Below are 13,413 nucleotides of genomic sequence, written 5' to 3'. Positions count from 1 at the left end.
AATGACCAAGTTCTCCGTGCATGGAGAGCGTTTTATTTCGCTCTCCATGCACTCTCCGTGTTCCGGAGGGCTTGCTGCCACTCCTGCTCCCTCTATTCAATGTGGTTAAGACTCGCCGCCACTCGCGGCGAGTCTTAACCCCTGCAGGGAGCAGGGAGCTTTCAGGGAGCCGGAAGCAGCCAGAGAGATTAAAGTCTCCCTGGCTGCTCCAGAGGAATGTGGAGAGGAGGGGGGCTCTCCGGGACCCAGGGAGCACAGCCTGCCCCCCCCTATAGCCAGCGGGGGACCCAGTATTCACTGCACCCGTTCGTGCATACTAACGATCGGGTGCAGTGAATATATGAATATGTAATGAGCGGCTCGAGCGCTCCGGCCCCCTGCTGGCTGCACTGTGTAAAAAAAAAAATTAAATTAAATTTTTTTTTTAATTAAATATATATTCATGTGCTATAAGCACATGAATAAAAATAACATGCCCCTTCACAGAAAAAAAAAATGATTTTTTGACACCAAAATTTCTTAAAAAAACTTTTTAGTTTAAAAGTTCACATTCCAGCTCCCCATCAAAAGATGGAGAATTGCTACACGGAGAGACACGGAGAAAATCACTTAGAAAGACGGAGAACATTTCACATTGAATAGGGTTGCTCGCTTTTGGAGAGCAAAATGCTCCGTCCAAGGCGAACAAAGCACAAGTTCTCCACAAAACACGGAGAACTTTTCTCATTGAATACTGCCCAAAGTGAGATCTATATTGCAGTGTAAAAATAAAGCAGCCAGTATTTCCCCTGCACAGAGACAAAACATCTCACCCAAATCTAATTCTCTCTCCACATGTTACATCTGCCCCACCTGCAGTGCACATGTTTTTGTCCATTTTAGAAGGAATTTGGCTTTGCGGGTGAACCAGAATATGAGCCATGGTGTATCCACTGATGGAACAGGGTGACTTTTGTGAAATTGTGAATGCTGTAGTTCCACGCCATAAACAACTGCTTTAAAGTTAACTAGGTGGAGAAAAACTTTTGAAGATTGCCTTTTCTCAGCGTGCCTTCAACTTCACAGTTTCTCTGAAGCGCTGAAATGTGTGATGTTTTTTTAGCTCTCTGATGTTTCTGTATGGATTGCTAGCACATTAATTCACAGCTCTAGATGCTATCACAGTGAATGCCAAATGAATCAATAGAAAGACTAAGCACTTATTCATCAAATTATTAATAAATACAATTCACATATGTGCATCTGTCCTATAGGGCCTTCCATTGTATGCCCAATGTTCCGGCAGCTTATCTATATCAGAAAAATTTGAATGGAATTTACAGTATAAGCCATACACCAGTGAGAGGCGAAGGGAGATTTGCTGCTGAGTTGTATCAAATATATTTGCTCACTTTAACAAGTCTATGTGATCTGTACTGAGAAATAATGTGGGTGCTTAATGATGTATGTTACCAATATAGTTTCAGCATTGGGATGGACAGCACACAATGCTCATTAAGATTATAGTAATTTAGCATTTGCCTTCATCTCTTCCAAACTTTTTTTTTTAATTACAAAAAAAAGACGGTTTTAACAATTTATAAAATAGGGACTATTTAAAGGTAACAAAATGCGCTACACACACAGCTGCATAGAAACACTGTGGCAGTATTAACTGCAGATAGCAAAGGTGTCATAAGAAACCAATAGTGCGTCACATGATCAATCAGGCAAGATGGCTGCAAATGCTGTGGAAAAGGTGTTTTGTGTGCTTGAAGCAGAGGCGTATCTCTGGAAGGCAATGGAGTCATCTGCCACCAGGCTCCTGCTCCTAATTCCACCTCTCCTTCCCTGCTAGTTTGAATCTGTTAATTGAAAGCTGTCGATATAATTTCTGTGGCTGACTTCCACTCCTATTATCATTTTTGCAATTGTCACACCTTGAGAACCCATGACCTAGAGACAGACACATTACTGGTCAAGCTATTTGGGGGGCACCAATATTTATCTTGCCTCCGGGCAACTGGGACAAACTTACGCCACTGGCTTGAAGTTAGTGACATTTTCAGCAACAAGTCAACCTTCTACATCAGCGGGAAAGTTAATAAACCGAACATTCTTATATGGAGAACCGAACATCCAAGTTCAACAGCAGAAAAAGTATGGGATTCTCCGAAGTTTAATGTCTTCTGCCCCTGTAAAAAAGTGCATGGCCCTTGTTTTTTCAAGAAACAATACATAAGTAGAGCTTCTTATCTTGAAAGATTTATGGGTTGATGCCTTAACTGCACAAAGGGAACTTTTTTTTCAACAAGATGTAGCATGGTTAAGCTGGCACGATGAAGCTATACCTAGACAAAAAATATATAGCCGATTGTGTAAGCACAGGATATGCATGGCCAGGAATCAGTCAATCCACATGACTGACTGAATTTTGGCCATGCACACCCAGGTTGTAAATTTACTAAGATGAGCGTTCTAATGAAGATTGTATGTTGTCCATAGCAACCAATAAGACTCTATCTACAGTTTTATCTTCTAGAAGGTGCCCCCCCCCCCCAGACTCCAGTAGATCAGATGAGTCTCCTGCATGGGAGGCTTGCCAACCAAAGTTGGGCAGGGGCTTGCTATAATGGCAGAAATTCCATCATCAAGCACCATTTACTTGAGTGGGCTGGGGTGTGATGATGTCACTTTATACCGTACCCTGTACACTTGATAATATTTGTCCGCGACTTTTCTTTTCTGACCTCCTTTTGGATTTGCCAACAGTGGCCACTTGCTTATGGCCACGTTTGGATCCTTGTACGAACAACATTATTGGCTGACATGTTATCAGCAGGTGAAGCAGTGTGTTACGTTCCACCGCTCTGGTTTTTATTTAATTATTTATTTTGCTGCCACACGAAGGGATGAAGGGTAATATGTCATTGATGGAGAAGTGCACTGCAAAGAAAAATGTTGAGATTGCAAGGCTGTAAGGCTACAAGACTTAGCATTGTTATCCCAAACCATTGATAACCTGACATTCTGGCATCCCTTTCCAAAGCATCTATCATTCTATATTGAAAATGTGTCATACTTTGCAAGCGAGAAATGAGATGTGAGTTTCAAAGGAATCTATACTTAGCAATATTTCTTTATGACTTCCTAAAGTAAAGCGTTTAATACTAATAAATCATTTGCAAGTCAGAAGTTACAGAACAGCTCACTTCAAAAGAATTAAACTGTAAAAATGACCCCAATTGAAAGACCTTGTAGTGGGAGTTAAAAGATAAGGGCCAATTCACTAGATGCAAATAAAGGGATACCATAAAGAAATGTACAAGTCATCATTCTCAAAGAGCTGGATTAAACTAAGGAATAGAAAAAATAAGTAAAAACCCCACACATCCACCCTTTACTGAACTAGGGGCCTAATTCAGACCAGATCGCTGCTGCGCAAATCTGCACATTGGACTATTATTATTATTTATTACCAGTTTATTATATAGCGCACACATATTAAGCAGGGCTTTACAGAGAACATTTGAACATTCACATCAGTCCCTGCCGCAGTGGAGCTTACACTCTATATTCCCTATCACATGTACACGCACACACAGAAATTCTAGGGTTAATTTTGTTGGGAGACAATTAACCTTCCAGTATATTTTGGGATTGTGGGAGGAAACCGGAGTACCCGGAGGAAACCCACGCAAGTACGTGGAGAATATACAAACGCTGCACAGTTAGGGCCAAGGTGGGATTCGAACCCATGACTATACACACACTGGCCCGCGATTAAATCATGCCACTTTTTCCCATTCGCAAGGTGATTGAGAGAAAGTAGGCGCCCCGGGTGTTAAGCAACCGTTTAGTGGGAGACCGCTAGGCATGCTCAAACGTTTTAGGGGAGGATGTGTGACTTCAGCTCTGGCCCCAATAAGCCTGTATTCATCACAGCCCCTGAGTAAGTCCAGAGCTACGTGGTGCTTGTAATCAGTGGTAACCAATGGTAAAATCAGTCAATGGTGAGTGTTTTACGAATGGTTTTGAACTTATACGCTCAGCTGCAAATTCTTCACTAGTCGTACACATCTATTCTCATATATTCAGCACATCATTCGCAAGGCAGGATTTCACTCTAGCGGGGCAGCATCTTCCTGATTGCTGGCCACTGCTAATATTTACAGCAGCAATCAGGTCTGAATTAGGCCCTAGGTGTGAGTGAGTGATAAAAACGGCTCAACTGTTAAAGACAGATACTAATAGGACTAGGACGAGAGGGCACGAGTTTAAATTACAAGAAAAAAGATTTTGTTCATCTATAAAAAAAAATGTCTTTACAGTCAGAGCAGTCAAACTTTGGAACTCTCTTCCTGGAGAAGTGGTGTCGGTAGACACTATAAATACGTTTAAAATAAGGTTGGATAAACATTTATTGGTTAAAAACATCCACAGGTACGAATAAGTAACATATAGGGTGACATTTAATAGAATGAGAGTTTTTCGCACTTTTTAAAATCGCACCATATCGCCGCAAATCGCACTTTTTTTCCGCAGTTTTCATGTGTAAATCGCATATTTAATGGTATGCGCATAAGCGGATAAAAAGTGCGATATGGTGCGATTTGTGGCGATTTTAAGTCATGGAAATGTGCGCATTTTCAGTCATGATTTCTGGTACAAAAAAAAAAAAAAAACTTGAGGTCTCCCCTCCTGAGCATAACCAGCCCCGGGCTCAAAGAGCCGGTCCTGGTTTCATAAAATCACGGGGCAAAACAAATAGGGTTCCCCTTGATTTTATAAAACCAGCACCAGGCTCAAGGGCCTGTTCTGGTTCTCAAAATACGGGGGACAAAATGACTAGGGGTCCCCCGTATTTTAAGAACCAGCACCGGGCCCAACCAGCCAGCAGGGTAATGCCACAGCCGGGGGGAGACTTTTTATACAAGTCCCCCCCGCCAAAGCATTCATCCCCCTGACCGGTCAGCAGGGGTCCTGGGGGAGTGGGGACCCCCCAAAAGAAGGGGTCCCCCCCTCCAGAACTTACCTGCCCATGCTGAAGCCCGGGGCTGTCCACGATGCCCCTGCGCGGTGGGCATCAAGCTTTTTGTTTTACTCTATTTTTACACCAGAAACATGCACAGATCACAATGATCTGTGCATGTCTCTGACCAATTCGCACATCAGACCCTGGTCTGAAAAAAGTGTGAATTATATCGACCAAAAAAAATGCGATTTCCGTTTGCGCATGCTATTAAATAAGCAATTTGTATACTTTTCTGTGCAAAAAAATCTGGATGTGAATTAAGTGCAATTTTTTAACGCACTTTTAGAAAGTGAGATTTATCGCCCAAAAAATGCGGAAAAACGGGCCGTTGCGCACCCTATTAAATGTGCAATTTGGCCAAAAAATGCGGAAAAAATGGAGAAATCGCCGTTTTTATGCGAAAATATTGCAAAAAAAACAGAAATCGACTCCTATTAAATGTCACCCAATATGTCTTTAAAATGTCGGAACATACTATACAACAAGGGATAAACTATTATAAACATAGGTTGAACTAGATGGATGCAAGTCTTTAGTCAGCCTCACCTACTATGTAACTATGTAATAATTTATACAGGTTGAGTACCCCTTATCCAAATATCCGGTATCCAAATTATTCTGAAAACCATTGTCTCCAAAATTTACCTTTGGGTTTTTTTTTAAACGTACTGGGGACATCTGGAACTGGCACTATTGGGTACATGATATGTAACTGGCACTACTGGGTACATGACATGTAACTGGCACTACTGGGTACATGACATGTAACTGGCACTACTGGGTACATGATATGTAACTGGCACTACTGGGTACATGACTTTTGTTGGGCAGCACCTACCATATGGAATGCCCTTCCACGCACACTATGTCTCTCCTTTAGCCTCCAAACTTTCAAGCGTTCCCTGAAAACTCACCTCTTTAGGCAAGCTGATCATATTCAGGAACCCCAACACAACCTCCAGTAGTATTCATATCTATATGCATCCCGTCAGGACTGTCTTGCTGTCATGTACTCTGATGGGACTGCCATGCTATGGAAGTCTATCTTTATGTATCCTTCCTATTATCCCTATATTGTAAGCTTGCGAGTTGGGCCCTCCTACCTCTGTCTGTTTGTTTCTACCCAGTTTGTTTAATCACTGTTGTTTCCAATATTCAATTCTCATATGCTCTTATACATTACCAGATTTTTGTTCCCACCAGGCAGATTGGACAGATAAATCTGTAGGAGTGTATCCAGCTTAACATTCCAGGTTTTAGTGATAGCCATGCTTGTTGACCACAGGTGATTAAATAAGTCCCTAAGTATGTTGATTTAACATCTGCGCTCAAGCATGGATATCACTAAAACCTGGACTGTGCGTAGCTGCACAGTCAAAATATATTTTGTAACATCCTGGGTACACTGACATATGTAATATGGGGTTTCTATATGGCCAATGTGAACTACAAGTACTCAATGTACTTGGTGCTTAGAGTACATAATTTTTCCTATAACGCCACTAACATTTCTTAGTGACAGTTTTACTAGTAGGGGCCCCCATAAATGAGTTGCCCAGGTTCCCCTTCAAACCTTGATCCAGACCTGCCATTATGCAAACCCTCATATTCCTGTATCAGGGTGCTATAACTGCTGGGCACAGTGGTAATCCCCGGAGTGTCCTCTTATGTTTGTACATAATGATCAGTAGACACATTTGCAATTCACCTTCTATTTTCACATTTTTTTTCCAGCTTCCCATAACATTTTATTTATACATGCAGTGCTAAAATAATGATCTACTATTTGCATGTATTGCTAATTAATGTCTTAATTATATTAGCAGAAATATTTTGTAGTAAAGAAATGAAAGGACAACTCCAATTAGTAATTACTAGAGGTTCATCAAACCAACATGGCTGCTTCCCGTGCAGATTGCATATACTGTAGTAGCTGACTTGTGCACTTTGCCAACAGTATAAAAGGTGTCTATTAAAGATGTAGAATCTCAAACATTATTATATATACACGTACGTTTTTAGAATATAAATGAGAGCCAATGCAGCTGTAATGCTTAGGGGTACTCAAATGAACAAAATCACCACAACAAAGCAATAACCGTGCAAAGGATTCTCCAATATATTAGAATTGATTAGTATTTATTATGAAGTGACCAGCTGGACCATGCATAAGCCGCGTCACTATATTCTATATATCAGATCGACCGTATGAAAACTTATACATTTATATAAATTAAATACAATAATGATGACACAAAAATTAATCATACACCAATCAAAGAAAAAAAAACTATTATTAAAGGAGACTGTGAAGTTTGGTAAGAGTTGCCGCTCAGTTTTTTGGCTGGCTTAGTCTTCATTATATGCCGCACTGTCCAAGGACCAAATGTCCATTAATTAGGCCTTCAAATATTTACCTTAAACTCGATTAGTGTAAGTAATAACATTTTGTTAAGTTACACATCCGGTTAGTCCTGTTAGTATGCAGGTGATCCTTGCAGTGTTTCATTTGTAATCACAAATGAGGGGTTAGTAATGTGATATTAATACCAGGTTAAAATCCTGTCTGGCCAGACTTTTAAAAATACCTTAAAGGTTTACATAACCTATTTTAGGACTCCAGCTGTTCTGTGACTCCCAGCTACTGGTGCTTTAAACCTTGAATAGTGCAGCTTTTTCCAGAGTAACATCAGACTGGTTGCTGGGTCCACTTTAAGAAATATGTTTCCTGTACCCCTTACCAGCAGTTCCTTAGTCTTGGTGAATGGACCGAGACCCTGTGCCGAAAAAAGGGCCTCGGTTTTGGAGGAGACAGACACTAGAGGTTCTATAGAATCGATTAGTTATCCTAAATTTGTGAGTTATATGGTAACATTATTATTATTATTATTATTATTATTATTATTATTATTATTAATAACTATTTTGTATAGCACAAATATATACTGCAGCACTGTACTGGGTATACAATGACAAATGGAACATTTGGTGGGGGTCCTAATCACTAGAGTTCTATATAGGATATGTTAAGGGCCTATCTGTAGTTTGGTTCTATGTAGTTTTCTATAACTAACTTACATTATGGATCTACATTACATTATAACTAGGAGCTAATTCAAACTTTGCACTAATGCACTAAAATAGAATATGATTGCTTCTACTACTGTAGAACGGATGTTGAAATAAAGGGAGCAACTACTATTTTTCTAAGCAATGGGCGTCAAGTGCCTCCACAATGGTAGGGCAAATGCTCTTCGCTGCCAGTAACGTCCTGTACCCCATAAGTGAATGTATTGTACTGTAAGTTACCATGATTAGTGCCCTAGTGTAGGCATTGTGTATCATTCAATGTTGTATAAATGAATGTGACATAAGTCAGGATATTGAGGTCAGTTACATGAATGATATATATCTTCAGGTAGGGACACGCCACTAGAATCTTCACCACATGTTCCATTGCTTGCCATTCGGTTAAGTATACAACTATTGGATGTACTCATAACACCCTTGTCCTCTTTCAGTTTTCAGTGTGGATTGCAGTACGGTGGAATGCCCACCAGTCCAGCAGGTTGTGTGCCCATCGGATAGCTATGAGACCCAAGTCCGACTGACAGCTGATGGATGCTGCACGCTGCCAACAAGGTTTGTCACCAACTGCATTGGTACTGGATGTGTCTTATACAGTATATAGGATGGTATATGCAGACCCATCTTCATTGGGCCTTCTGTTTATTTATACTATTTAGTGATTAGAAATCGTTAGAATTGTCAAATGCATTACGGTTTGCTTTCTTATAGAAATCATCTGTTGTTATTAGTAATAGGCCTCGGGGCTGTGGCATTCGGGGATTGATCAGACTTCTGTTGTTTCATTGAATGGGAAATGTGGTCACGCAGCAGCACTTCAGATGTGGACTCTCTGCTTGCTGTCTGTCATAGCTAATGCATTGTTATGTAATAGGAGATTCACCAATCAATGAAAATTCTCCCCATTATTGGTTGAAAAGCGGCAGCTAAAATACGCATAGTTTATAGAGTAAGTTCGTATTATTAACACTGTTAATGGCTTTATGTCCAATAATAGGCATATATGGGACCTCTCAATATAGCCCCTCCCAAGTTTTATCTATTCTGATGCCAGACCTGCCCATTCCCGAAAATGGGGAGGAGCCTCTAGCTGGTGGGGATGTGGTCTGTTGCAATGATCCCTGTTTTTGTAATTTCAGGGGCCTGCCGAGTGCTTCGGGAGCAGCTGGACTGCCCCACTGCTCCAGTCTATTCAATGATCACCGGCTGCTCTGCAGAACAGCAGTGATCACCCGCTCTCCCCAAATGCTCAAACCACCCCCTGCCTGTGGGACACTTGGACCCGTGGGTGGGATAGCAGAACAGTGTCCAATTAGCGGGACTGTTTAGCTGTAAGGGGACAGTTGGGAGATATGCAATTATTAGTCATAATGGAGGATATAAATATGACAGCAATGTAATGAAAGTGAAATCAGTCCGGGGCAGGAATAGAGCTAGGGCCGTAGGAGAGAACGGCTAGTCGGAGTGGCTGAGCTGGAGAATGTCTTTAGTAGGTGGTACTTCTACCACAAGGAATGGCCACTAATATTTCCTACAAGAGAAACAGCAATTATGATTTGGTAAATGCACATTGTTTAAGATACCGCAGGTAGAGCAGTTGCTACATGCTTAGCGGCTACATTGCATTAAACTATGTACTTATACTCATAGCATAAAAATTGCTATGTTGCATTGTTTTACTGGAGGGCATTGTTATGTAGCATTTATTATGCACGTGCAGATCAGCAGAAGCAGCTTGTTTGAATAAGAAGCAGACACGTGCACCCGAGTAACACCACCGTAGCATAGTGTCACTAAAAGGGCTGTTTAATGCTCAGTGAGGTTAGATGTGTGTGGACACATTTGTACATAAAGTGCTACATTATCTATAACTTCATGAAGAATATTATTCAAGTTAAGGTGAGTACACATTTTGCTATGATTGTTAACGATATGCACGATAATGATATTATTGTGCATATCGGCTAATATCTACACACTATATCATTAACAATGGGCCTCCCACAGGTCGTTAATGACCCCCTCTGTCATCTGTACATGCAGTCAAATTCTGATTGTTTCGTTATCGAAAGCAGGCTTCTGGATGTGGCCGCTGTATGATATTGTTAACGATATATTGTTTGTCCTGGTGTACAGGCAGTTCAAGTTCGTTAACTATATCTACATTTTGTAATGTGTATGCACTTGTACAGATCCAAGTTTATGCACTGAATTTGCCATACTGGGTGTTTAGTACTGTCACTTACCTTACGCCATCAGCCAAATAGCTGCCTGTTGGGCACAGTTAGCCCTTCCATAATATACAGGGCACGTTTAGTAACTACAGTATTCTCGGATTGGACATTTAAAGACATTGAAAGTTTATACTTCAGGTACAATGCACTTGGCAAATAACTATAACACCCCTTTTCCTACAACCCAAGCTTATTTGTAGTTCTTGTATGTTTCATTGTCATTTACCTTCATTTGTTATTGTCTGCTATAAGGCGTCCATGATTTCACTCTATTCAAATAGAAAATTTTAGTAATTATTGTGAAGAATCCAAACTGAGTTAATATAAACATTGTAGAAAAGAAAGAAGGGAATTAGCCGTCTAGGTTCAGGAGTTATTTGTCTTTTGGTACGCTGTTATTTTTTTTATTCTAAATCATATTTTGAGCTTATTAAGGGATGTTAATGTAATGAATATTGGCAAACTGCCAGGCTCATGAAGGGCAGGGAACAGTTTGATAATAGAGGAACAAGGAGTTCTACAGATTATTAGCAGCCAGATCTTGATGGGTTAGCAGAAGCTTGTAAGGGGACTAACGAGTAAGTAAATCGCCAGGACTGTTGAGCATGCAAGCCTGCCTTTTCAATCACAAGGTAGAAAAAAACCCTTTCCGCATCACGCAACCCAAGCAAAAATGAGTAACGGGAACAGTCAAGAAACAAATTAGGGATAATTCATTGGCATTGTGTTTTCTGTATAACAGTAAAAAGAAACTGCTTGTAGCTCACATGTAATCCAAAATAATCAAGTTGAGGGATTTTGCAATGCATTAATCATCTCCGAGACAGATTTATAACCTAGCTGTTAATAGCCTAATTTCATAACATGCTGAAACAGAAGCTCCAGGGAGAGTTTAAGATACAACTGGTCGGTAAATCTTAAGCCTCATAGCTAAGAGAAAGAGAATGTGTGTGTAGAGAAAAGAAGGAGGACAGAAAAGGAATACACATAAACTGCAATTAAGTCTCAGCCCCACTTAGTAATGTATATTGGTTTTGCAATAAAGAAGATGACATGTCTTTTCATGTCTGGATATTTTTATAGCTTGTTCTTCGTGCAATAGGTATGTTTAATAACTTTTCAAATGTACCCAACGTGATAAATGTGCATTCAAATATGAATCATACATAATGCTTATTGCAAGGTTCGAGTTCTAATAATGTATCCTAGCATGCAATAAGTAATTATACAGTATAGCCAAATACTTCTGATGGCTAGGGTAATATTTTAATTGACGACTCCCATCGTCCAGTAATATTGGCCATAAGGAAGTGCTCCATACCTGCAGTTATAATATATCAAGTGGTGTATTTTCCTGTATTATACTATAATGTGTTTGCTTACAAGTAGATCACAGGCAACCTTGCTGGAGGACTGTAAATATATGACAGAAAAATTCATACAAATCTGACATATTTTTTCTTAGAGTGATCATTTTGCTTATCTTACTTTGGTGCATGTAGAGTCCTAAAAAATATATATCTTTATTGAGCCACTTTATCAAGGAGTAGCAGGAAAAATGAATTGACGTTACTAAAACTTTTGTCATTACATAGGGCCTGATTCATGTTTGCAAGCAAAATAAAAAAAAGCACGCAACTGAGCAAAGCCATGTTGCACTGCTGTTACACATCCCCGTTTCTGTTACCCCAATGAAGACCATGGGTCAGTAGGTCAGTGGGGGATCATTTCTCTGGTGTGTTTCGCTGGCCTATCCCCTTGTCCAGTAGAAGCCAAGTGTGCTGACCGAAGGAGTTTATACTTACCAAGGCCTCCGGCGAAGCTAGGTCCGCTTCGTTCCATGTCGGCATCCCGGACAGGTTAAAAAAGAAAACGCCAGAATGCGCGGCAAGCGTACCAGGAGTAGTGGAATGTTTGTTTGCATTCTGCGCGCTTCCGCCAAAGTGCACGACTTGTCAATCATCAGCCAATCAGGAGCCGAGTTTTGGGAAACTCGGCTCCTGATTGGCTGATGTGCGGCCAATCGCGCACTTCGGGTGGAGACTCGCAGAATGTAAACATTCTCCACTACTCCCAGTCTGCTTGATCTGTGTACTGGTGTTTTCTTTTTTTTTTACCTGTCGGCAGGGCCGCTGTGAGGTATGCTGGGCCCGGTAAAATTTGGGGGGTGGCCTAATCACAGGAGGCGTGGCCACCTCCCGCAATTAGGCCATGCCCCCTAAAATGTTTAGTAGAGGGTGAAAGAAACACTCTAAAGTCAGGGTGGGAAGTGTTATTGTCACCGCCCCCCCCCCCCCCATCCTCAGCAGTAGTACACACCTACAGCATGTGCTGTGCTGACAGCAGGCTCAGCATGAGCTTTCAGCACAGCACATGCTTAGGTGTGTACTGTTGCTGCTGCCCGAGAGGGATGGAGGGAGAAGGGGGAGGGTCAGACCAGGGTCCCCGCCGGGCCTCTCCAGCAAGCCCAGGTAATTAGTACCCGATCCCCCCCTCTTGTCAGCCCTGCCTGTCGGGGGCTCCTACAGGGAATGAAGCGGACAGATCTACGCCGGAGGTTTTTGGTAACTATAATTTCCTTCCGCAGTTAATTTCCTTCCGCAGTTCCGCACACTTGGATTCTACTGGACAAAGGGATAGGCCAGCAGAGACGGGATGCGGTTAATTTCCCGGCGGTCGGGATCCCGGCGGTCGGAATCCCGACACTGGAATCCCGACCGCCGAAATCCCGAAACTTTCTCCCTCCGTGGGTGTCCACGACACCCATAGAGGGAGAATAAAATAGCGTGCCGAGCGTAGCGAGGCACCGGGCCCGCTGCGTGGCGAGCGCAGCGAGCCCGCAAGGGGGGGCGATCCATGTCCCCCCCTTGTCGGGATTTCGGCGGTCGGGATTCCAGTGTCGGGATTCCGACCGCCGGGATCCCGACCGCCGGGAAATCATATCGGATCCGCAGAGACTAATAGGTGAGTATAGTGTGAATGATTGTAGTGTGTAATAAACCTGTACTTTTCTTATGTGTGTGTGTATTATTTAACTATTTGTTATGTTGTAGAAGTACAAGACCCAGTGGGCCCTTT

At 41.7% G+C, this 13,413-nt stretch overlaps 1 protein-coding gene across 2 annotated transcripts in view; it reads left to right on the top strand.

The window, feature by feature from the left end:
- CRIM1 (cysteine rich transmembrane BMP regulator 1) overlaps window positions 1-13,413 on the top strand; it is a 640,446-nt gene that overhangs the window by 311,931 nt on the left and 315,102 nt on the right. For both annotated transcript variants that reach the window (XM_083176101.1, XM_083176102.1), the window contains exon 4: window positions 8,536-8,656. In XM_083176101.1, coding sequence (XP_083032227.1) covers window positions 8,536-8,656 — 121 coding nt within the window. The remainder of the gene's footprint in view (window positions 1-8,535; window positions 8,657-13,413) is intronic.

This window comes from Crinia signifera, chromosome 3, assembly GCF_055691185.1.
Source record: "Crinia signifera chromosome 3, ASM5569118v1, whole genome shotgun sequence".
Classification (NCBI taxonomy): domain Eukaryota; kingdom Metazoa; phylum Chordata; class Amphibia; order Anura; family Myobatrachidae; genus Crinia; species Crinia signifera.
This window is presented reverse-complemented; position numbering and strand designations above follow the sequence as displayed.